At 41.0% G+C, this 22,428-nt stretch overlaps 1 protein-coding gene across 7 annotated transcripts in view; it reads left to right on the top strand.

Annotated features, from left to right (window-relative positions):
- si:dkey-237h12.3 (teneurin-3) overlaps nucleotides 1-22,428 on the top strand; it is a 136,288-nt gene that overhangs the window by 101,839 nt on the left and 12,021 nt on the right. For 5 of the 7 annotated variants that reach the window (XM_055016375.1, XM_055016378.1, XM_055016379.1 and 2 more), the window contains 7 exons: nucleotides 1,503-1,764; nucleotides 2,767-3,034; nucleotides 4,587-4,730; nucleotides 12,160-12,409; nucleotides 14,248-14,268; nucleotides 17,007-17,239; nucleotides 18,981-19,135. In XM_055016375.1, the coding sequence (XP_054872350.1) occupies nucleotides 1,503-1,764; nucleotides 2,767-3,034; nucleotides 4,587-4,730; nucleotides 12,160-12,409; nucleotides 14,248-14,268; nucleotides 17,007-17,239; nucleotides 18,981-19,135 (1,333 nt within the window). The remainder of the gene's footprint in view (nucleotides 1-1,502; nucleotides 1,765-2,766; nucleotides 3,035-4,586; nucleotides 4,731-12,159; nucleotides 12,410-14,247; nucleotides 14,269-17,006; nucleotides 17,240-18,980; nucleotides 19,136-22,428) is intronic. The other 2 variants (XM_055016377.1, XM_055016380.1) reach the window with 1 other exon arrangement.

The raw sequence follows: 22,428 nt of genomic DNA on the forward strand, positions 1-22,428 counted from the left end.
AATGGTGGGGGATAATCACACTTGGTTAGCCAACAGATCCGCTCAGTGTGTTAAGAAGTGGGGGGCAGCATCAAAGCCTGGCCTCTTGCAGCTGTGAGCTCCCCACTGCCCAAAGTGGAGAGAGCTTGAGAAGGAAGCTGTTTTAGGTCAGCTGCACAGCTTGGCTGTTGGCGGGCGTGTGTGTGTGCGTGTGTGTGTGTGTGTGTGTGTGTGTGTGTGTGTGTGTGTGTGTGTGTGTGTCATTCTGAGTGCGAGCGCGTGCATGAGAGACGTGTATAAGCATTCAAATCTGTGAGTGTGTGCGTGCGTCTTTGTGCATGTGAATGCATGCAATGTCACCACACAGATGCTTTACCCCCTGGGTAGTGGAGCTCGCCGAATATATAGAGCAACACTTCAAAGACTCGCCCTTCATTTCCAAACCAGTAACTTTTCCCTGAGTAATGTCGGACTAATTAAAACCAGTTCGCCAGAGAAAACTCCCAAGACTCGACACTCCAAACCAAATTCAACCATAAAGTGTCTTCTGACGCCATGCCTGGTTAAACACAAGTCATAAATTAGATTCACTGAATGATAATAATATATGGAGGCTGAATAGAGGGAACACACTGGTTAAGGAAAAAAAACTGCCTTTCCTTTGAAAAAAGGATTATTAGGCTAGTCCTAAAATAAATATTTACTGAGCTACTTTGCACTTGAAGGAAAATTCCAAAATTATCTCAGTCTGAGTTTTGACAATCAATTTTTTCCGTTAAAAAAATACATTAAAAAATGAAGAAAATAACAATCACACAAACACACACACAGACACACACACATACACACACAGACACGAGGTAATGATGATGAGTTCTGGGAATGTCGCAAATAAGAGGTGAGTCCAACCTCCTAATTTTCCTTAAACCTACTGTAGCTTTCTCTTTCAGTAATTCCTCAGGGTAAAAAACCAATTATTGACAATGTTTATAATTAAATTATAATTATATTAGTATTTTCTTCTCATGGAAGAATCTGTGCGATACCAATGTCTTCCTACATTATTGTTATTTTCCTCATTCAAAGCAATTTGTGCAATATCTGAATTTCTACATATAGGAGAACCTCTTTTTTTTTTTTTGCACTGTTCCAATTGCTGCTGTAACACTGCACATTTCACTGCTGTGGATTAATAAAGGCTTATCCTCTCTAATCTTATTTCGGATGTGGTCAGTTTTGGCTTTATCTGCAAATAAAATGGTTTAGAAGATGTGGTGAAACAAATGGCTTGTTTGTAATCTGTCAGATTATCTTTACTTGTCAGGTTTTGACATTACAATGTTGTCATCTTCTTAAATCTCAATATTACTTTGATGAGTATATAAACGTATCAGAACCAATGGAAATGAAAATAAAACCCCAGTTTTAAAAGAAAGATTTTTGCAGATAATTTATTTTTAGGTTTAAAAAGGTACAGCTTATCCATGCATTTGTTTGTTTACAATGTGTTTCCATGTTTCCAGGTTTGACCTCTTGGCCAACGGCGGTGCTTCTTTGACGCTGAGTTACGAACGCGCCCCTTTCCCCACCGTGCACCGCACAGTGTGGCTGCCGTGGAATGTTTACCACGTGATGGACACCGTGGTGATGAAGCGGGAGGAGAACGACATCCCCAGCTGTTACCTGACTGGTCTAATCCGGCCCAACCCCCTCATCCTGGCCACGCCCCTCTCCACCCTGTACAAGACGTCCCCAGAGGACAGTCCCATCATCCCCGAGACCCAGGTGAGACGTCACCGAGGCGACAGAGAGGCATCACATTGCAGGGCTTTATGGTCAATTCCAAATTTCCGTCCATATCTGATTGTTTTGAATGACTTCAATAATTTGACTCGTGTTGATCCCGACATTACAGGCGGCATTGTTGAAATTACACATGCACGGAGAAAATGATAATACTGTTATCTTCCTTTTACCATGGCTTTTCTTGCCTATTTTAAACAGAGTCAGATTAGCCTTTCAGTTTGCCTTTGGGCTGTGATTGAATTGAGGCATCTCCCCAAATACTAAGCCGTAAATTATCTCACAGCAACACTGATAAATTCTGAGGGCACACTGCGTGGAGGTTACGTGCCTCAGGATTTGGTTTGTATCCATTTGGCCCAAATCAGAGTTGAAAATCCCTAAATGCAAAATGTGACTCTGCAGCTTTTGCCATTTAAACTGGTTAAAACAAAATTTATGTGCTACATTTGAGGGAAGAAATCCAAATTGCTTGGACATGCTTCAGCATAGCGGCAGTCTGTGGTGCAACACGGTCAAGAACTGAGAGTCCCTAAAAGAGTAGAGTAAGAGTTGTCAATTATCAGAGTTGTGGCGTTTTACTATTTTCTTTCTAAGAAGAATAATTAACTTACTGCCTGTGGGTTTAGCTCAATTTGCATATTGAACATTGTAGTCAGTGGTGCACCTTTTTTTTAATAGTTTGGCTGCTAATTTATATATTTGACTGCACTGCAGAGGAGCAGGATTAACTAGTATCAGGCAACAATTTTTTTTTTTTTACAGTGCAAGAAAATTTGTTGTGGTCTGTATGATAATAAGGAACTCCACTGTAGGAATCGCAATAAATTAATATTTTTCCACATAAATGTAATGTATATACTGCAGTTACAGCCATTCTCTACATCGGCTACACACTCCGCTTGCTCCAATTAGCTGTGTTACTTAAGTCGATACTTCACACTGTGGTTTTGGCACCAGTCTGACTGCTAATTAAAATCATAGGTCCTTCATGAGCAAGTGGCCATACCAGGCAGCGACCTCAACCTGGTCTACCTGAGCTCCAGGGCAGCTGGCTACAAGCCCATCCTCAAGGTGCTCCTGACCCAGGACCGTCTCCCCTTTGGCCTGATGAAGGTGCACCTGATGGTGGCCGTCATGGGCCGTCAGTTCCAGAAGTCTTTCCCCGCCTTCCCCGACCTTTCCTACACTTTCATCTGGGATAAAACAGACGCCTACAATCAGAAGGTCTTTGGCCTGGCAGAGGCTGTGGGTGAGTTCCCGCTGTGAAGCTGCCTACTGAAGATGTTGTGTAAGCACAGGTACACTGTCGGATACTCGCGCTACCTTCAGGCAGTGAACCTTGGTTGAACTTTGAAAGATTGATTTTGCTTTTTTTAAATTGAGGATTATTTAGCTGGGGACTGCTTTTGTTACCATGTGCAATAAAGATTTAGCAGGTGGTGTGAAATCCAGAAATCCCCCAGTGCTGCATTTTTGAAGGCCATTGCTCTTTTGCTGACTTCTTTGTTTTGCACGTATGATATTTCAGCAGCTGTGCACTAACTAAAATACTGCCTATGAAGTGTCGGCCTGAAAAAAAAAATCAGCAAGGAGTCAATCCTCGCATTATCTATTGAAAAATGAAATGACACATCATTTTTTTTTATAGAATCTTTTAATTATGAACCCCAAGCAGTATCTGGGTGTTTGGCTTCTACCACATTTTTCCTCACTGTGGATTATTTTTTTCACTGCAAATAAAATCCTGCACCTCTATGGAAACAACACGACCATGGCTATAACTAGGTACATTTCTTTGATTAGTTATTTGCACTATGCCCACATATTTTACCAGTACTGGAAGAAAGTGGTGACTCTACATATTAAAAGATAAGATAAGAAAGCTTTATTGTCATTATACACAGTGTACAATGAAATTCCAGACAACGTTCTCCCTTTTAAACATACAAGACAAATAAGTTAAGGAAATAAAATAACAATAAAAATAACTAAATAGTCGAGTAAAAGACATAAATAGAAATATTTACAAAAAAATTACAAAAATTATATGATATTTTAATGCTTACGTGTTAATTTTTGTCTCCATTCTTGTGTCCTGTCTACTCTGTGTAAACACAGCCTGCAGTTCAGCCGAAATATCGCTGAATAGTTTTTTGCATCACATACAGTACATTTTACATTGATTTTGATTAAATATGATTTAGAGCTTACTTGCCAGCAGGTTTTAGGTTTCTGGGAGTTGAAATGATCATTAAAATGCCATTGTAAGCATTATTATCGCATTTACAGTTTGCTGATGTCCATACTGTTTAATTTTTAAGATTTAAAATTGTTAAGAAGGATGAATATTAAGGCCCTCCCGCTTATATGCTACAGGCAAAAACCTGCATAACCGTGACAATCGACAGGATTCATTCATGCCCTATGGCTGGAATCATATTACAGCATTTATTGTATTTACTAAAATGTTCTCTTTTATCATTTCAATAATTCATGCCACTTTACACGCTATTTCGCATTGTGCTTTATTTGCATTTACACAAGATCAAACAGACAAATGAGACAAGAGCACATAAAATCCAAACAGTGCAGGTGAGACACAGAAACCCCATGGGTCTTCTAAAATCATCCCAGCTGGAGAAAATTACATAGTCAAAGAGACAGCACAGCCAGCAAATACAGAATACAGCCACAACGAGTTCAGAATGTCTTATAAGCTACAAGCCTCATTGATGCTGTAAGTGTCAAGTACGGAGGTTACAACCTTGCTCACCATAGGCATCTGCTGTCATTACTTTCAGTGTCAGTGGGATATGAATACGAGTCCTGTCTGGATGTGGTGCTCTGGGAGAAGAGGACGGCAGTGTTGCAAGGCTATGAACTGGATGCGTCCGACATGGGAGGATGGATGTTAGACAAGCACCACATTTTGGACATTCAGAATGGTAAGAAAGGATCGCATGTGCAGTAGACGTGTGTGTGGCTGTGGGCCGGAGACAGGTGGCCTCTTCGGGTTACAGGCAGGTGGTCTTTACCCGGAATCACCGCAGTAAATACTTGAATCAAAGTGAAATATGGTTCGTCATCCCATCTGCAGATAATAGAGGAGAGTTTTGAAGGGCCGATCATTCACAGTAATGACTGAATAAATCAGTGGCCAAGTCACCAGGGTGCAGGCTTGCTACAATTCCACAGCACTCAGCTATTTTAGGAAGAAGTCGGCCTTTTGCTCCTCGCCGAGGCTCACGCTTTTGATGAACAGGCGTCATGTTTAATTCTCGCATTAATTCAGTAAACTTAATTAATTTCCTGCTCCGTCATCGATCAGATTCTCTTTAATCGGCGAGTACAATGAATGGACATGAGTTAGTCTTTGTCCTGCCGGTGCACAGACATGACGGAGTAAAACGTACATAATGAAAATATCAAATATACATACAGCAGAGTCACTAGCGGGTTACAGGACCATGAGGTCACACTCTATAATCTGGAGGATTCAGTCAGCACACTATTAAAGGGTTTCACTGTGTTACTATTGTGGAGGTAGTAATATGACTGCAATTATAAGGAGTATGCCTCAGGGCTTCAGGGCAGTGTGCATTGTCAGCCTGCCAGGCCGCTGTTTTGACATTAAACCCACGCCGGCTCACAATCGTTGTTCCAGATGTCCGACACAATTTGTGTCCCTTTCATCTCCAAAATAGTGGAGGGTCAGTCCCTAGTTCCTAACTGACAGATTAGAGTCCGTGACTAGATCTTTTGTGTTGTTTTTTTGTCAGAACAGGTTTTGTTTCAGGCTCATTTGTTCCTTATTTTATATTTTAGTGAGTATTTAATGCTGGTCGTCGCTTTTAGTTTTAAGCTGTATAATCACTTTATCCCTTTCAAGTCGAGGATAAATCATAGATGACTCACTTTCAAAGAGCATAGAGAAATTCATATTGGATTCCTTCTGTTTCATTGGCAACCAGTATGATATTTTACACTGCATGAACAACAAATGCATCCATGCACCTCGTAATTATACCTGTGGTAGTAGTGTGCCTGTTTTTTGCCGGGTTCTTTAAGTCAAAGGGGCACCCTGGCTGGGTTGGGATTGATTTTCTTTTTCTGCACATTTCAGATTCTGTCAGGTTTCTGTGCAAGGTGTAGGTCAGTTTAAAAATGTTTTTAGAAGTCAGTGTGGTGAAAAAAAGAGGCTACACCAGATTTTATCAACGTGAGATAAATGACGTTATCAATTTAGAGACTAAACAAGAAAGCGTCTTTTTCTCATTAATGTTATTTACCTTTCGGTGGCACAGTAGTTTTAAGATGAACGATGATGTTAGTATTAACAAAACGTCATCTAGAGTGTAGTATGTGTAGCGTGCCTTTGTGGTTTCCTCCACTCTACAGAGATGTGTTGTACACCTACACTCACTCAGAGGTCACACTATTCACCTAACAGGTAGAGGCGTCCTGCTTTTCTGATTCACTCCCCTTCGCAGTGCTCTGTGTGAACAGAAATAAAATCAATGCTTCCAAAAGCAGTAAAAAATACACCGATGTGGCTTTATTTGAGCTTTTATCAGGCAACAGGTTGGCCTTCGGCACAGATCAACACTTTAATGCATATTACTGTGAAGTTGCCCCACATTGAAAGCATGCGCTGGGAATGACGGCATCGCCGTTGCTTTTAGAGTCGTTCACGAATGAATCTCTTTAAAATGTTATTTTATTTATTGTCTTTCAAGTGCATCGCTTGACACACAAAATTCTGGAAAGGCTTGGTTTCTAAATGGCAAAAGCTCTCATTTGAAAATGTATTTATCAATATGAATAAACAGTGGCTTAAAGGCAACTCCAGCAGGTCGAGCGAGGTTGAAGAGGTTAATGGAATGTGCTGATTTAACAGCACACTATTAAAGAATTTGTGTGGCTCATTGAGCATAAAAAAATAGATAGCTGCTTTTATATTACTAGTGTTGATACTGAGTTCGAACAGCTACTTTTCTAAATTTCTACCTGCCTCGTAAGCATGTAGGAGACAACAAAAGCAGCACGAGCTGACCAGTCACATTTCTTGAGGTCTATATGTGGTGTCTGCACGGCTCTCATGTGTAGATACATTTATGAGGAGGTTCACATGAGCTCTGGAGGCTCCTTACAAAGCCTCTGCAACCGCCTGACACAAAAGTATAAATCTGTTTGTTTTTTGTGTCTTTTTGGCCCAGTCCATCAAAGTTTAAGTAAGCCACTGAGATTATTTTTGTTACTAGATATTTTGGCTACTAGCGGAGGTCGCTTTGTATGGAGGCATATTTGTGTAGCTTGCACTCTGTTCTGCCTCCTTCTAGAATATAGTCTTTTATAGCGTCTTACATGCACACCCACAATTGGCAGGGGCAACATTATTCATCCCACAATACTCAGTGGGTTTGCACAGTAATATCATCCATGTATTCTACGTTTATACCAGTCCTCTCATATGCCTGAGATTGCACAAACCGCCAGATACGGTTGCTGAAAACATGTCAGAATAACAGTTTTTTTGCTTTGTTGAGTCCTTGATGCTACTTTGTCCTGCTTCTCTGTCGAACATTAAAAGAACAGACATAGGAGCCCATTTCCGAACCCAATCTGTCAAGCCATCCAGAACCTGAAGTTTGTGAAGTGTGCAAAAGAACACGGAAATGTGCCTCTAGCTTGACTGCTGCCGGCGCGTTGCGTTTCATCCCGCCTGTCTCAAAGTATAGCACTCCCATCTCCAAAGCTTTCACAGTGGCAGCATCACAGTTGGAGTTGTAGTCGTTTGCGAGATGCATTTGTGATCAACAGATAGGTGCAGCCCGTGTGATATGCTAATGTATGCTGCATCCTTTAGCCTATTAGATTGAGGTGTAGTGTGTGTCTGGATGTAACAGAGAATCGTGTCGCTGTGCATGGAGAATCACGTGAATGCTTGTTGTTGTACATGGAAACAGTGATGACAGAAATAACACCAGAACCAGATGGTGTGGAGTTTTTCTTATGCAGTAAATGCTGCAGCCTCCCCAAGGCTTTTTCGCACGTTTCCCTCGTCCTGTTACAACAGCGCGCTGAAAATACATTGCAGAGTCCGACTAAATTTAAAAAGATTCAAAAACAGTGGAGCAAACACGTGTTGTTTCGTCTCATTTGCCGCCGTCTGACACGAGCTTAATCAATTTGCCAAAAGGGTTTCGTATTGCAATCCTATTAGTTCATCCCAAAAACAGCGAAGCTTGGGAAGACTGTGAATTGTTTTTTTTTTTGTTAGTGACTAGTGTATACAGAGTTCACATCAAAGTACCATAGCCCTATCTGTAAACTGATCTCTTCTTGCCCTCTCACATTAATTTTTATTACAGTGGCTGTGAGGAGGCATCTAGTTTTATTCCTCTGCATTTTCTCAATCCAAACTGAATTATTCAATCTTGCATTCAGCCACTTTTTGACATTTGAGATTTATGGCCCACGTGGGTTTTTGGGCAAGGAATGCAGTTCGATATCGTCGACCGGCATGAAGATGAATCCAAATATCACTGTTTGCCTTCATTGCTGCTCCTGTATTGATTCTTTAATGCTGTAAACCTTGACTAATGTCCTCACCCAACATGTTATCAAGCAGTGGTCCTCTGCAGCTGCACAGCGGTTTAGCTCCAAACATTTGCTATCGCTCTTTGTTGCGACTCCTGCTTCATTTTTGCACCACTTCGAACATCTGAGGAGTTTTTCTCTCATCGTTTGTGGCAAAAGATCCGAGCAAAAGCCGTCTCCCTCCCTCAGTCTCCACTCCAGAGCCTGTCAAAATAGATAAGGCAAATTGCTGGTGTCTGTGCTTTAGTCATGTCCTCCTGCCCCTCCTTTCTTCGTTACAAGTGGGTATGCCTTCCACTCAGTCTGCGGCTCGTCTCTATCTAGGGTAACATAGCTGATTCTTATTGGACACAGGCAGAGTTCAGGAATCCAGAATCCGAGTGTGCTTACTGTACTGCTCACACACATGCTGCATTTGAAGCACTGAGAGATTTCCTGCCCACTTTTAGCCTCAATCAGGATCAGTGGGAGCCTGGGTGGTATCTGGGAGAATGACACAGTGCAAAGGAGAACAAAGAAGGACAGGGTGCAATTAAGACACACTCCCAATCCTCCCCTACCAATCTCTGTGCTCTCTGTGTGTCACCAAGGTGACATTGCTCAGGGCGCTCCAGCTTTTTTATCAGGTATGGAGACTCGGCCTTGCGTTTGTACCATTAATCATTGTGGAAGCTGTGATGTCGACATTAAAGCGTCCCCCCCTACCCCCACTACATGACTCAAATTAGCCTTTTATCAAACAAATGATTACGTTCTGTAATGATTCCAAGAATCAATTCAGTTTGGGGCAGTCTAGTGAGGAATTATCATTTCTATATACAGGCAGGAGGGAAAGTTTGCAAAGATGATATTCTGCTCCTTGCTCAAATATGTCTGTAATGGCTCCTATTTGAGTTTTCTATTTTCTGGCTTTATTCTTTATGATAGAAAATGGCCTTCATGCTCTCTCCACATCTCATTCCCTATAATTTCTTTTTCATACACATTTATATGTTGGATTGTTTTCAGTATTTTTTCTGTTATTTTTTGGGAAGTTCCACGTTGCCCTCAGAGTCTAGCTGCGTGTGAGCATTTAATAAAGTGGTAAATGCTCCGTGACATGCAGTTACATTACATTCTGGGCTGTGTGCTTGTTGAACGGAACAGTGTTGGAGTGATCTTGGAGCAAACGAGACAACAGATTCTCAGACTCTGGAAAAAGCCTTTTTTTTCTCACTATGCCAAGTTAAACAGTGATTTCTCTCTTTCCCCAACTTCTATCCAAAACTGAAACACGCCTCCGCGCATTCATTTACTAATCGATGAGCAGCCACATCCCTGACGGCTGATCCATTCAGCTGCCGTACTTATACTTTGACTTGAAGTCTCCTCTGCAAAATCTGTCGAGGGAGCACTAGTTTGTTTCAGTCTGTGCAGAAAAACAGAACTTTGCGAACTTGCGTTTCTTCTCGTCTCACACAACAGTAGCTGCACCTTATCTTTTGAGAAAGTTGTGTTTACAGCTTAGTAGTTCTCGTCCCGACTCAGAGCCGAGTGAAGTAAAAGTTTGAAATATTTATGAATGCATGTTTATGGACTCCAAAGCCACTTTAGTGTGGACACTGTAGGAGTCCCCGTCCTCAGCCCTGGGGCGCTGGGTAGTCACAAGCCAAGTTCCCATCAGTGCAGCTCTCCAGCTGAGACGTCACAAGCTTGATCCTTGCAACAGTCATCAGCAGTAATGTGTCATGACCAAGTGTCCTTGAGGGGGGAAAGCTGAACCTTAATCTGCTCACTCGCTCCAAAGTTGGCGGCAGACGCTGTGTATGTGGGAAAATCAAAATGAAAGAGTATAGTGTCAATACTAAGTGTGGAGCGATGGTGGGGGGTGGCTGATGATTGATAAGTGTTTCTAATCTATTCCATTACGCCGTCTAATAGCCTATGCTAAGACGTGTGCGTACAGTAAACTGTGATGGAAGTGTAAATAGACAGGACCACAGTGGCTTGCCAAAATGACCTCAGCATTCATTTTTCATTGTTTTTTTTTTTTGATGCTGAGCATCAGCCAAACTGCTACACGGCTGTAGTGCTGCAACTGATCCATGTCCTGCACACTGCATTAAATCCTCGATATTAAAGATGTCTTTGTCTTCCCCGAGAATGTTGCGGAGTTATTACACAAACAGACATTAAAATTCTAGTCAGATTACACGCCGTATTTGTTTTTTGTAGCTATATTTCTAGGTGCAGCGTCAACCTTTCAGCTCACTGAGCGTTTTCATCGCACTGTATGTTTCATTCAGTGAGCAGATGCATGGATCACAGTTCAATTAAAGTCCCAAGGTCGCGCGTTTGATGGCGTCACACATAAAGCCTTCCCACGGACCTATTTGTCTTTGTTAGAGGCTCATGTATAATGCTCTCGGATACAGAAGACGGATTGGTCAGATCGTCCTGTCTCGCCAGACCGTGCCTTCATTTGAATTCGTCCTTCAATCAATTAAATCAATGAAAGGAACTAATCAGAGAAGGGACAAGCAGCTCGGCTGCACGCCTGATTTCACATACATCGAGGTTTACGATGGCTTATGGTACAACGCTGTGGGAGAATGACATTATGTGACCATTCACTGGTGTCATAGATCCACTAATTAGGACAGAGGCAGTGTGAATTCACACAAGTTACTGGATGTGAATAATTAAGTGCTTCCAGCCTGTACTTCTTCCCTTTGATGTGTTTTCACCCTCTTTGAAGAGAGTCCCACTATATCAGCACCCCCTAAAAATCCATTTATATCTGCTTCTTGTTAAAATATTAATCTGTAGTGAGTCACCAAATTTGGGTAGTGCTCAGTGAAATGTATGCACCGTTTTAGGGGGAGGTACACAGGACTATATTTATGTTTACCACCTCTCTGAGACTTGGGGAAAAACAGGCTCCCTGTCAAGTTAAAAGAACATTATTTTATGTAAAATATAATTGTGGAGGGTTTCCAGGAAGCCACTGACGTGGTTGTAAAGCATTGCATAGCGCTGAAGCATTGGTGTAAATCAGTTAAACTGATGGTCAGCTCGTTGCCTCTGTGCTGCCTTCACTCCCTGATCTATTTAAATCACATCATTGTTTTTGCTGAGGAAAACATGAGCCAAACTCATTTAAACAATAATTTCTCACTTTTTATGACACAAATATTAACCTCAAAAGACCTTTCACGCTTCTGGAATATAATCGACTTGCTAATGGACAATTTTGGAAATCATTTTTGGAGAATTTGTTCATTGCCAGCAAATAAACAATGAATAATTATGAAATACACACTGATGTCTGTGTGTAAAACCCGTTGTCATCAGGTGATTAGCCTAACAAAAGTACTCGAAGCTGGAGAAAAAGCACAGTGGCATCACTGTGTTAAACACTTTAACTTTTTTTTTTTCTAAGTAGTTTTATGCCGGTGTTTATGCTCAGATAATTGCCTCTTAGCTGCAGTTCTCCACTTTACAGCAAGACATACGAGTGGTATCAATTTTCTCATCCAACCGTCTGCAAGAAAACAAATACACACATTATCCTAAAATGTCGAACTGTTATTACACTCCTAAACGAATGTATGCATTTCCATTTCAGCTATTTTATGCTTGCATTTTATCTGGATCTGTTGTAGATGTCTGTCGATGCTCTCCCAATCTCAAGGGACCTCCTGGTTTAAAAAAGAGCATATAATGAGTGCAGTTATCTGCTAGCAGTGACAAACACCGATCGCACCTGCAAATAGCTGCTGTTTTGTTTGTCAGGTATTCTTTACAAAGGGAGCGGGGAGAACCAGTTCATCTCCCTCCAGCCCCCTGTGATTTCCACTGTCATGGGGAACGGACGGCGCAGAAGCATCTCGTGCCCCAGCTGTAACGGCCAGGCTCAGGGCAACAAGCTGCTGGCCCCGGTGGCCCTGGCGTGGGGCATCGATGGGAGCCTGTACGTCGGAGATTTCAACTACATCCGCCGCATCTACCCATCTGGCAATGTGACAAGTATCATGGAGCTCAGGTGAGATCAAGGCCTCGTTGTTTGGATTTTTTTTTTTCTCATTTGTTCATTGACATTTATTACGCAGCTACATCTGATCTTTAAACAAATTAGATCAATTTTAGGATGTCAGAATTGACCCTTGAATAAAGGAGTTACTTTACATAAACTCAAGATGAAAGTACAAAAGAGAATTGATTTTAGTGTTTGTGTTAGTTTACAAAAAATACAAATGATGTGTTATTGATTTTTAAAGACAAGACAAAACATGCTACATACTCTAACCAAACCCAAAAACATAAAGACACACAAGATCCCACGTTTCATTTCTACATTTAGTGTTCAGTTTGCAGAGAGAAACTGAAATGGCGTGGTGGACAGACTGTCAGTCACACACATCTTTCCCCTACCCATAGAAATTTGAAATCTTTTCCCTATCCGTCTCCATAATTAGGATAGACATCCTGTCTTCACTGTGTAATTGGGATGATTTACGCCCTCATGCCAAGTTGGCTTCTGTCGGCAATGACTCCGATTCGGCCAGTTGGCTTATTTCAAAGTGGCAGATGTTGATTAAATGTACACTGGGCCACCGTCCTCCACGAGACACATACATGACAAACATATGAAAACTGCTTTAAAAAGATGTAGGTCACCACAGTGTTGGCAGGTAGTTGGACACTGAGTGGTTTGTAAGTTAATATTAGGATTACAAGAGTGGATGTTGGGTGAAAATCTAAAATGGGGAAGTGATAGAAAAGCACTCGCGTCGACCCCAGAAACTTGCTAATGTACCTGCAAAGGGATCAGTGTCTGCAGTGTGGCTCTGTTGCTGGAAAAGTGTGTAACAGTATGAAATGGAGGCAGTGTGCTGCTGTAAAGGATCGTGCATGCTCAGCAGCCCTTTGCCAGATAAATAATAGTTTAAGAAATGGTTTATGACTCCCAGCAACTATTTACACTGTTTACAAGGAGAGGAGCACAAACTACTACATTGAGGACTTGCGTTAGCTTTATTAAATTTAGTCTGACATAAAAAAAAGCACTCTAAGGAAAATTTCTGTTCATAGTAGATGGCAGTTGCAACACAGATATAAACGAGTGGAGTAGAAGAAGAAGTCTGGCTGCGTAATATATCTTCATTGCTTGCAGAAACGAAAGCAGCTCAGTTAACGTGTCTTGTATTTGATCTTAGTCTCTTTTAAACATTCAAAGACCCAAGTGGCTCAAGTTCTGGGACTCCCTGAACCTATTTTAACTGCTGCTGTTGGCATAAAGTCTGTATTTAGATTCTGGGTTCAGTGGTCAGTGTAGCAAGTTGCAGAATCAATATTTCACTATGAGTGGTCAAATCGAGGAGAGCGGTGGTAATGTGTGATGGGGCATTTTGAACACAGGAGTCCATGTTTTCCTCTCCGTGGGTTGCAGCATCTACTCCACTTTCTGCCAAAAACCGGACCGTCTTTGCTTGTGACTTTCTCTAGCGTCTGTGTTGATTCTTCAAGGGGGCTACTTTGACTTTCTGAATTCTGGCTGTTTGTTTCTCTTCACAGGATTCTGTGAGGAAAAAAAAATGCAGCTTTTTAGCTCATTTTTTAGCACTTGCTTTTGATAACTCCATGGTTTCAATGAGGAATACCAAAAATGATTAAAGGCTTTTGGCAAAAAATCGAGGCAAGCTTACAAGTTGTTCTTATGAGAGAGAGAGAGAAAAAAAAAGAAGAATCTAATTGGGCATGCAACAACCTTGTAAATGAAAAAGTAAAAAAAAGAAAGTGAAAGTACCTCTTCAAGATGTATCAGTTTCATTATCTTTATTCTTTTCCCTCTTTTTCTGCTTCCTCCATACTCTTTCGTAGAAATAAAGACTTTAGACACAGGTAGGTATGATTTCTAAGTGTATGTGTTATTGTCGTCTTCCTGTACGTCATCCTTTTTTATAAATAACTCTCCCTTTTACAGTCGACTTTAACACCTGTGCGCATCACCATGTGTGACTCTAACTATAACCAATTACAGCCTCACTACATGATGTGCAAATAGAGAAGAAAATGCCGCTCACATAAAAATGTACAATCAACACCTACGTAACGCTATGCAGTCCAATGCCAGGTGCCACAATAAACAGTCATCACTGTGAAGCTTATAATTACATTTCCGGTGATGATGTTTGGCAGATGTTCTCATCCAGAGGGGCTTACAAAACTGCTTTGTATTCATGACTAAGACAACAGCGCTGTAGTAAGTGAAGATGCACATTGGTGGCAATTAGGTTGCCCCAGTGATTAACTTGGCCGTGCTAGAGGTGCTCCAGAGAGTAAACCGGAGAAAGTTTATTAAGCTGGCTGTCCAAACAAAGCCTCTGGTGTGACGACGGCCTCATTCATCTGCTCATATCCCATTCTAGGTGGGATTCAGCTTTGCACAAATAATGCAATATTTAATTAATGAAGTATTAATTTAAAAAGATTGGTAAATTAAAAATAAAAGTGAGCTGCTACAGGAGGCCAGTGAAGGGAGGCAGACTGGCATGTGAATGCCTGTCATCAAGATGGCTGCTGAGTTCTGGATCAGTTGGGGGTTTGTGATTGCCTGCAGAGTAATGCCAGCCACCAGAATGCTGTGATTGCCTAATGAGGAGGTAACTAGCACCTGTGCTTGCACCTGAGACAGGTATATTCAAGATCTTGAGATGTAGTGGGAGAAAAATGATGCATGAAAAAGCCTAATCTAGTACTCAAGTGGTCGTAGTTTACTTTTTGTTCAGACTTTTTCCAAGAGCAGCCTATAGGTCATTTTTGTGACCACAGTTTGTCATGTTTCTTGTATTTAAATGATAAGCAAAACCACATGATAGTAAAAAAAAAAAAAAAAAAAAAAAAAAAAAATATATATATATATATATATATATATATATATATATATATATATATATATATAGTAAAAGCTAAATACGTCTGTCTTAACATTAAAAGCTTCACAGTGGTAATAACTATTGGATGACTGTTTCATTGGACTGTATAACACCACACAGGTGTCTCATTTATTATGTCCACCCCTTGCAGGTTGACCGTAAAAGAAAGGGTTACTAATGCTAGACTCACTGAATTCTTTATAGGAACTTGATAGCAGCCACCCATTTTGGGCATTTACTTTGACTCATAATAGCTGTCAAGTTTTATGACTCCATCTTTATCATTTTACAAAGATGTTTCATTGCCACATTTATTTTGCCGTCACATTATCCACTTCCGAAGCCAACCACTATTGAGTGAGGTACCATTAAGCTGGAGTACAAGCAGCGAAGCCATGTTTACGACTGCACTGTAAAACAAGCTATTTTTCATGTTAAGTGCCTCTGTTTTGAGCTCTTTAATGATACTTAAGCACCTGCTATGTATCAACTCTGCCTTAATTCAGAAGTTCTTAAATATCTGGTTTATTGAGATGCGAGTGGCAAACAAGATCATAATTTAATTGGCTTTTTTAAAAAATATAAATATCAGTCACTCATGTGTTAGGAAATCTTTTGATTCATAACCCTCCCCATGTTCTCTCTGTGATCCATAAGGAGTTGTATTCAATATGTGACAGTTACAGGAATGCAAATAAGCAGAATCCGGTGCCATTAGTTGTTGCACTTTGTTAACACAAGCCAGTCATTTCTGTAACTTCCAAAAGCTTCTCCCCACAGGGGAGTGATAACAAATGAAATAATCACGCACACGAATTGTCATTTGTGCTTTGTAAGTTGGAACCCCGCTGCAGTGGTATCCTGTTAGATTTTGTTTGGCTTCCATCTTTTCAACCCTTTCTGTTTTCGCACGTTTTCATCCTGAGAAGCTTGGCCCTTTTTGCCTGCTATGAAAATTCTTCACAGTTTCTCTCATTTAATATAGATGTTATTTTCTAGTTCGGTTCATTATCCACTTACATGACAAGGTTTCTACTAATTTTGAGTTGATAATAAGGTTTTTATTTCAAGCCGCAGCTGGGCAGAAAATACAAGTTATACATAATTACCAATTAATGGTGTATGTTTTAGAAAATAATATCCTTAACGGCAGCTTAAATACTAAGAAGATAACATGAGCCTGAATGTTTGTATTAACTTTGTCACTTTAGATGCAATTTAAAAATTACACGAGTCTGAAGTGGGTTTGCTAATTTGCTTTTGAGGGAATGTGTGATAGGACTAAGGGCTTGCTATTATTATTTTTAAAACCTCCTTGAATGTCCAGAGACCTTTTTCTTTCTGAGAAGTGTCTCCTTTCCAGACAACTTTAAAAGTCTAATCCATACTGACGGCAATGTTACCTCTCTGGAGAAACATAATGGAATCTATTCGATCTACATAATGGAACATTCTTAATGTTCTTTTTTTTTTATTTTGTTCCGTTTCCAAAAGGAAAATCAGGCTAAATTCCATCAGGGGTCAGTTGGGTTTTACAGACAGTTTCTTGTGTTTAAGAGATAGATGCATTAGATCACATTTTAGGGGTAAAGTAGCACCATTAAAAGACACTCTGGCTGCATTGTAAAAAAAAAAAAAGGGGGGGGGGGCTTTTAAAGAAAAACACTGTCTGCAATTACAACTGAGTTGTCGTCCTGAACACAGTAACAACCCAGCGCACCGGTATTACCTGGCGACTGATCCGGTGACTGGCCAGCTGTATGTGTCAGACACAAACTCCCGGAGGATCTACCGCCCGAAAACTCTGACGGGCACCAAGGATCTGCAGTCGAACGCAGACGTGGTAGCAGGAACCGGCGAACACTGTCTGCCCTTTGATGAGAACCACTGTGGCGATGGAGGCAAAGCTCCAGAGGCCTCTCTAACTGGACCCAAAGGTATCGTTTAAAACTAATGAAGGTGTTGTACTCAAATGGAGGGGCGGTCCACGATGATGGGTTTCTCATTCAGTGTGGCAACTGCTGGATGTAAATTTATGTGTGCTTTGGGCTCTGTGCCAACTTACTCACCTGCTGATATTAATGAGCTAATTTTGGTCGTGGTTCATGTGTTGAAAGTAAAAGTAGGCAGGACTTTCAACTAAGGAAAGCATATTAGTTCGGCTGCTGCTCCTAATCAGAAACTTGTTTTGAGTATTCCTTCAAAAATTCTTGAAAAAAGTATTAATTCCTAACAATTTTCCCAAACCGCTCCAGTAAAAAGTAAGTAAAGTCTTGGGGCTTTTAAAGCTTCAACTAGCAGCTACTCAGAAGCCGGTACCTGCTGTGCGCAAGCTGTTGTCCACATTCAAATAGCACATGGTCATTTGTGGCATGATTGCTCACTTTTCCATGAATTCTTTTGGAAGAAAAGGCCGGGATGAATTGTTTTGCGCTACTTGTTGCCCACTTTGAATGCCAACTGCAATAGCTCAGCTTCAGCTGGGTGATAAAGGCTTGAGCGAAGGCAATCTGAGGGAGCGACTCTAATGATGGAGTGGGTGGAAGCCGAGACCAGAGAAGAAACAGCAGATGGCTCCTTTTTTTTTTTTTCCCTCCCCTCAGACATTTGCTGAACTCTGCTCAAATGTGACACTTTTCATCTGTCTGAGAATCTCAGACTGTCAAATAGCCAGCTCCCAAGGATTCACCGTGGCTCCCTCGGCTCGTCAATGTTTTAGCAGAAAGCAGTCTTGTGCAGAATCTAGCCACAGGTCAAACCAAACCACTCACCTTCCGTAGAAGCTTTTTAAGACTTCAATGAAAGAGAAATCATACTCGGCAGGTAAAAGCCAAGTTACAACAGATTCAGAACATTTGAATTCCTCCAAGAATTAAAGAACAATTATCCGCTCTGCTCACATGGCCTTGAGATCAGCAGCTCTTAGTGTTTGAAGTGAAACGCTCCATGTTGAAAACCAGTGTGCAGAATGAAAAGCAGCGTCCTTGCATTTGTAGGTATGACTGAAGTCCCATAGGTGCCGGTGTCTATTAAGCAGAACGGTGACACATAGAGTGATGTGCGGACCGGCATGGCCTGGTAATGTATTTTCTCAGTTTGGGACAAATGGTTATTGCAACTCCTCACTGGCTTGGCTGCAACTTACAACTCTGAGCTGACACTCAATCACCGAGACAATTTAGTCCACAGTTGTCACCAAGGCAACTGCCTGTCTCTCACCTCTTTCATCCAAAACTGTCCAACTCTGTCATTTTCATTCCCTCGCTTATTTATTTCCCAAACGGTGTGCTGATTGTTGATGATTGCCGATGTCAAAAAAGCTCCTGAAAGCACCACTCATTGACGCTCCCACCTACCGAGGTCCTTTTTAGACAGGAGGGGTACAAGACAAGGCAAGTGCATATATACCGTATGAATACAGCCTTTCCCACTTCTGCCTGAGAAATTATTTAATACCAGAAAAGCAGCCTGTGAATTATTGATGGCTGTGCTTTTTGCAGTGACCTGAATAATGGGAAGGCAAGCTTGACACATGTATCCATCATGTTCCGTCCACTGAGTCATGCAAGCAGGGATGCAGCATAGCTCCCATGTTTTCCTGTTATCACAAGCTTTTTTACTTTAACCTCTTTTCTCCTTTTTCCCTCCCCCCCACCCCATCTCACCTGGTTTCAACAGGCATAGCCGTGGATAAGAACGGGCTGATTTATTTCGTTGACGGTACCACGATCAGAAAGGTGGACCAGAACGGCATCGTCTCCACTTTCCTCGGCTCCAATGACCTGACATCGGCACGCCCTCTGACCTGTGACAACAGCATGGACATCAATCAGGTGACTTAAATGCTGGAGTGCCAGACGGTTGTTAGCTCAGCCGCTACGCTCTCGCAGAGTGTGTCACAGTGCCACCTTGTGCCCCCACCCCTCTAACCCGCTTTCATTTCGGTCACTCATCATTGTCATGCAGGGCTGGAGAACTGTGCACACTAGTAAACGAGGCACAGCAAATGATTTTCAAGCCAGAGCCACACTTTTTTTTTTTTAATTCCACCTCACCATGTATATTATTATTAAGAATCCCCAAACTGTCAGGTAAAAAAGCTTTTTCACATGCCGCCTGCTCTGCCTGGAACCTTCCGCAATTAAATTCAAAATAAATTGCAAAAACCGGTCTCTTCCTGGGAATTTAAATCATTGCTGCAAAATCTCCTCGCTGTCTTCTGGCTGCTAATATTTGGTAGCAGATTAAAATATGGATGTTTTAATGTAATTTATTTATTATCTGATAGCATTACTTATTTATGTTGATGGGTCTGGATTGCCTGTTGGGTTGTGTCTCATTTTTCACTGATGTGACCGCTGAAATTATTCTTATTGACAATTGTATTCACGGTTTTATAATCCCATTTTTGTTTATTTCTGATTTTCTGAGTGCTGTCTCCTTGATGTTGTTAGTCAGCAACATTGTTATTGCTGCCAATCTTTGCAAGGACATTCTTAAAAGGATTTTTTTTGTCCTGGTGCAAATTTCCTGGGTAAATAAATGCTAAATAGCCATTTAACAGGTCTTAGTGACAGAAACTGTGCCATTAGAGGAATAATCCTGAATTCATACATTAGTCTGCTTGGTAAAGAGACAACTGAGATAGAGGAAAATGCTTTCTGCTTTATTTATTTATTTTTCCCTCTCAACCCAACAAGCGCAGAGCATTTTCTCTGAAAGTACAGGAGGAAAATATGTGCTGGGGAAAAGGATGTGATTTTGCAGAAAGTGGAGACATGAAGTGTTTATTGAAGAGATGAGTTTTCAGGTCACGGCAGATGATATGGAGGGAAGAATAATTACTCAGTTTGGGGGGCTTGTTTTGATGTGGCTGGAGCTGAATTACTGTTTAGTGTTCCACTAGAAATTCTCAGGAATGAGGACACTTACGCCATCCATGGCAATGAAGCAGCTCTCGATAGAGGGCTCACCGCACAGAAAAGCGCTTCTTCGGCAGTGCCTGGCGATGGCTGGCTTTGTCCAACAAAATTTAGTTTCTGCCTGTGAAGGAGGCAACATAAAAGCAGCGCCCTGTCCTGATCCCAAACGTTGAGAAATTACAATACCAATAACACTTCTTCCAAAGTAGATGTGCCGCTTTCTGTGCTTAAACATTGATATCCCTCTTCATTTACCTCCTTTGGATGTTCAAAATCTGACTTAAAATGAGTAATAAAGAAAATAAGACCCCCCCCAAAAAGGCTTTTATCGTCAGGAAATACCTGCATTCACACCATGTTCTCTACCCTTGCTCCTGCAGAAAGTGAATTCTAAAGTGGTCTAGCTGCTGAAAATGAAATTGCCGCGAGATCAGCTTCACCCACCTCGCGTGTGGTGTGCACCAAAGTCTTTTTCTTGTTGTTTTTAACTAACCAATTTACATTTTAATTAGATTTCTAATTTTTTAATGCAGATCAGCTTACAAAAAGAAAGAGTTACAAGTCTACAAACAAAACACTTCAAAAGTAGATAGGGAAGATCACAGCAGTCAAAACCAAATGACCCCAACAACAGATATCACAAATTGTGTCCTATTGAGAGGTTAGATAATATTGGAAAAGCATAAACAGAAATAAGAGCGAGGGAGGAATGAAGGGCTGTTGTTGGCAACATAAGTACATTTTAATACAAAAAAAAAAGAAGAGAAAGTAATCTGTTGTGTATGTGTGTGGGTGGTGCACATGAAGGGGGTGAACATAAGAGAACATGAAGACAAAGGATTAAGCTTGTCACTTTTTGCTAATTAACCAAGTCATTTGGTACCAGCCAATAAAGACATGGTGTTGGCGAGACTGTGTGATCCTCAGGCATCCAAGCTGGAGAACCGGCTCAGTGCAGTTTAACTTGTGGCAGCCTTGAAGGCAGCATGTTTTATTATTAATCACCCTGTGGAAAAGCACAATTCAGGAGTGTTTTGACAGTTTTAATGACATGGTTATGTATTCGAAGGCCAGACCAGTCATTTGTGCTGTTACAAATAAGCTTTTTATTCACTGACACATTTCTGAAGAGCAGACTGTAATTTTTGGCCAGAGCTATAGCTTTGGATTGTGAAATGTACTTATTGTTTTTCCAGGACATTGTTAATACTGGTTTCATTTTCAATGTGTGAAAATGTGTTTTGTTTAATTCAGATTCAGTTTGATACATTTAATTGATGGCCCGTTGTAGAGGTTCTTTTTTCAGATCGTGCAGCCCAAAATGGAGCAGGAAGGTGTGAAGCTGTGGTTCTCTTGAAAGCTTTGCTGTAATCAACACAGGGCGCTTCACTTAGAATGAAATCTCAGTAGCAGCATCTTAAAACTTGTTTAGGCGAGAGAGAGAGAGAGAGAGAGAGGGAAAATTATCGTAGCAGTCACTGTGGCCAAAATTGTCCCTTAAATTGATGGATCAGCACTAGCATCAAATTAAAGAAATGTAAAGACTGCAGAGATCAACACAAAATGAAGAGATGAGCTAATCTAAGTTCTGATATATGCAGCCACTGTTTTTTTTATCCTTTGAAAAAATCTAGTATATTTAAAGTTTGGAAAATGATAATAACAAAGAACGACAACTTAAGGCCACATGTTTGAATTCTGCACTCGCCTGTCTCAATCACTAACATTTATAATAGAATATCCGCCATAAAACAAAGAATTAGCTGTTTCAAAGACACCAGCTTTGGAAAAATATACTGTCTCGCTAAGTTTAGTGAAAATAAGGCAAGCTTAAAGGGGTGAATATATTATGTGACTGCAATGCAGATGTATCCATGACTCGTTGTTGACTTGTGGCTTGTTACTACACTATTCTTTTTCTCTGTTTGGTGAGCTTAGACAATCCCAAACGTAGAAATATGGGATGTGTGACTGTTATTTGCTAAATATGGCTCAATAACTCAGTTTAAGAGGCCAGTATACTCCATCACAATTGCCTGTCACACAGTCGAATAGCTTCAGAAATGCCCTTCCCCCCACTCATTTCTGACATCAGAATAGGGGCTGGTGTGTCAGACCATTTCTGTAACTTTCTGAAACCGACCATCTGCCAGAAAGCTGTGTGGAGGTGAAAAAGGAGCCAGGCTTTGTACTTATCTCTAGCT

This window comes from Amphiprion ocellaris, chromosome 13, assembly GCF_022539595.1.
Source record: "Amphiprion ocellaris isolate individual 3 ecotype Okinawa chromosome 13, ASM2253959v1, whole genome shotgun sequence".
Taxonomy (NCBI): Eukaryota; Metazoa; Chordata; class Actinopteri; family Pomacentridae; genus Amphiprion; species Amphiprion ocellaris.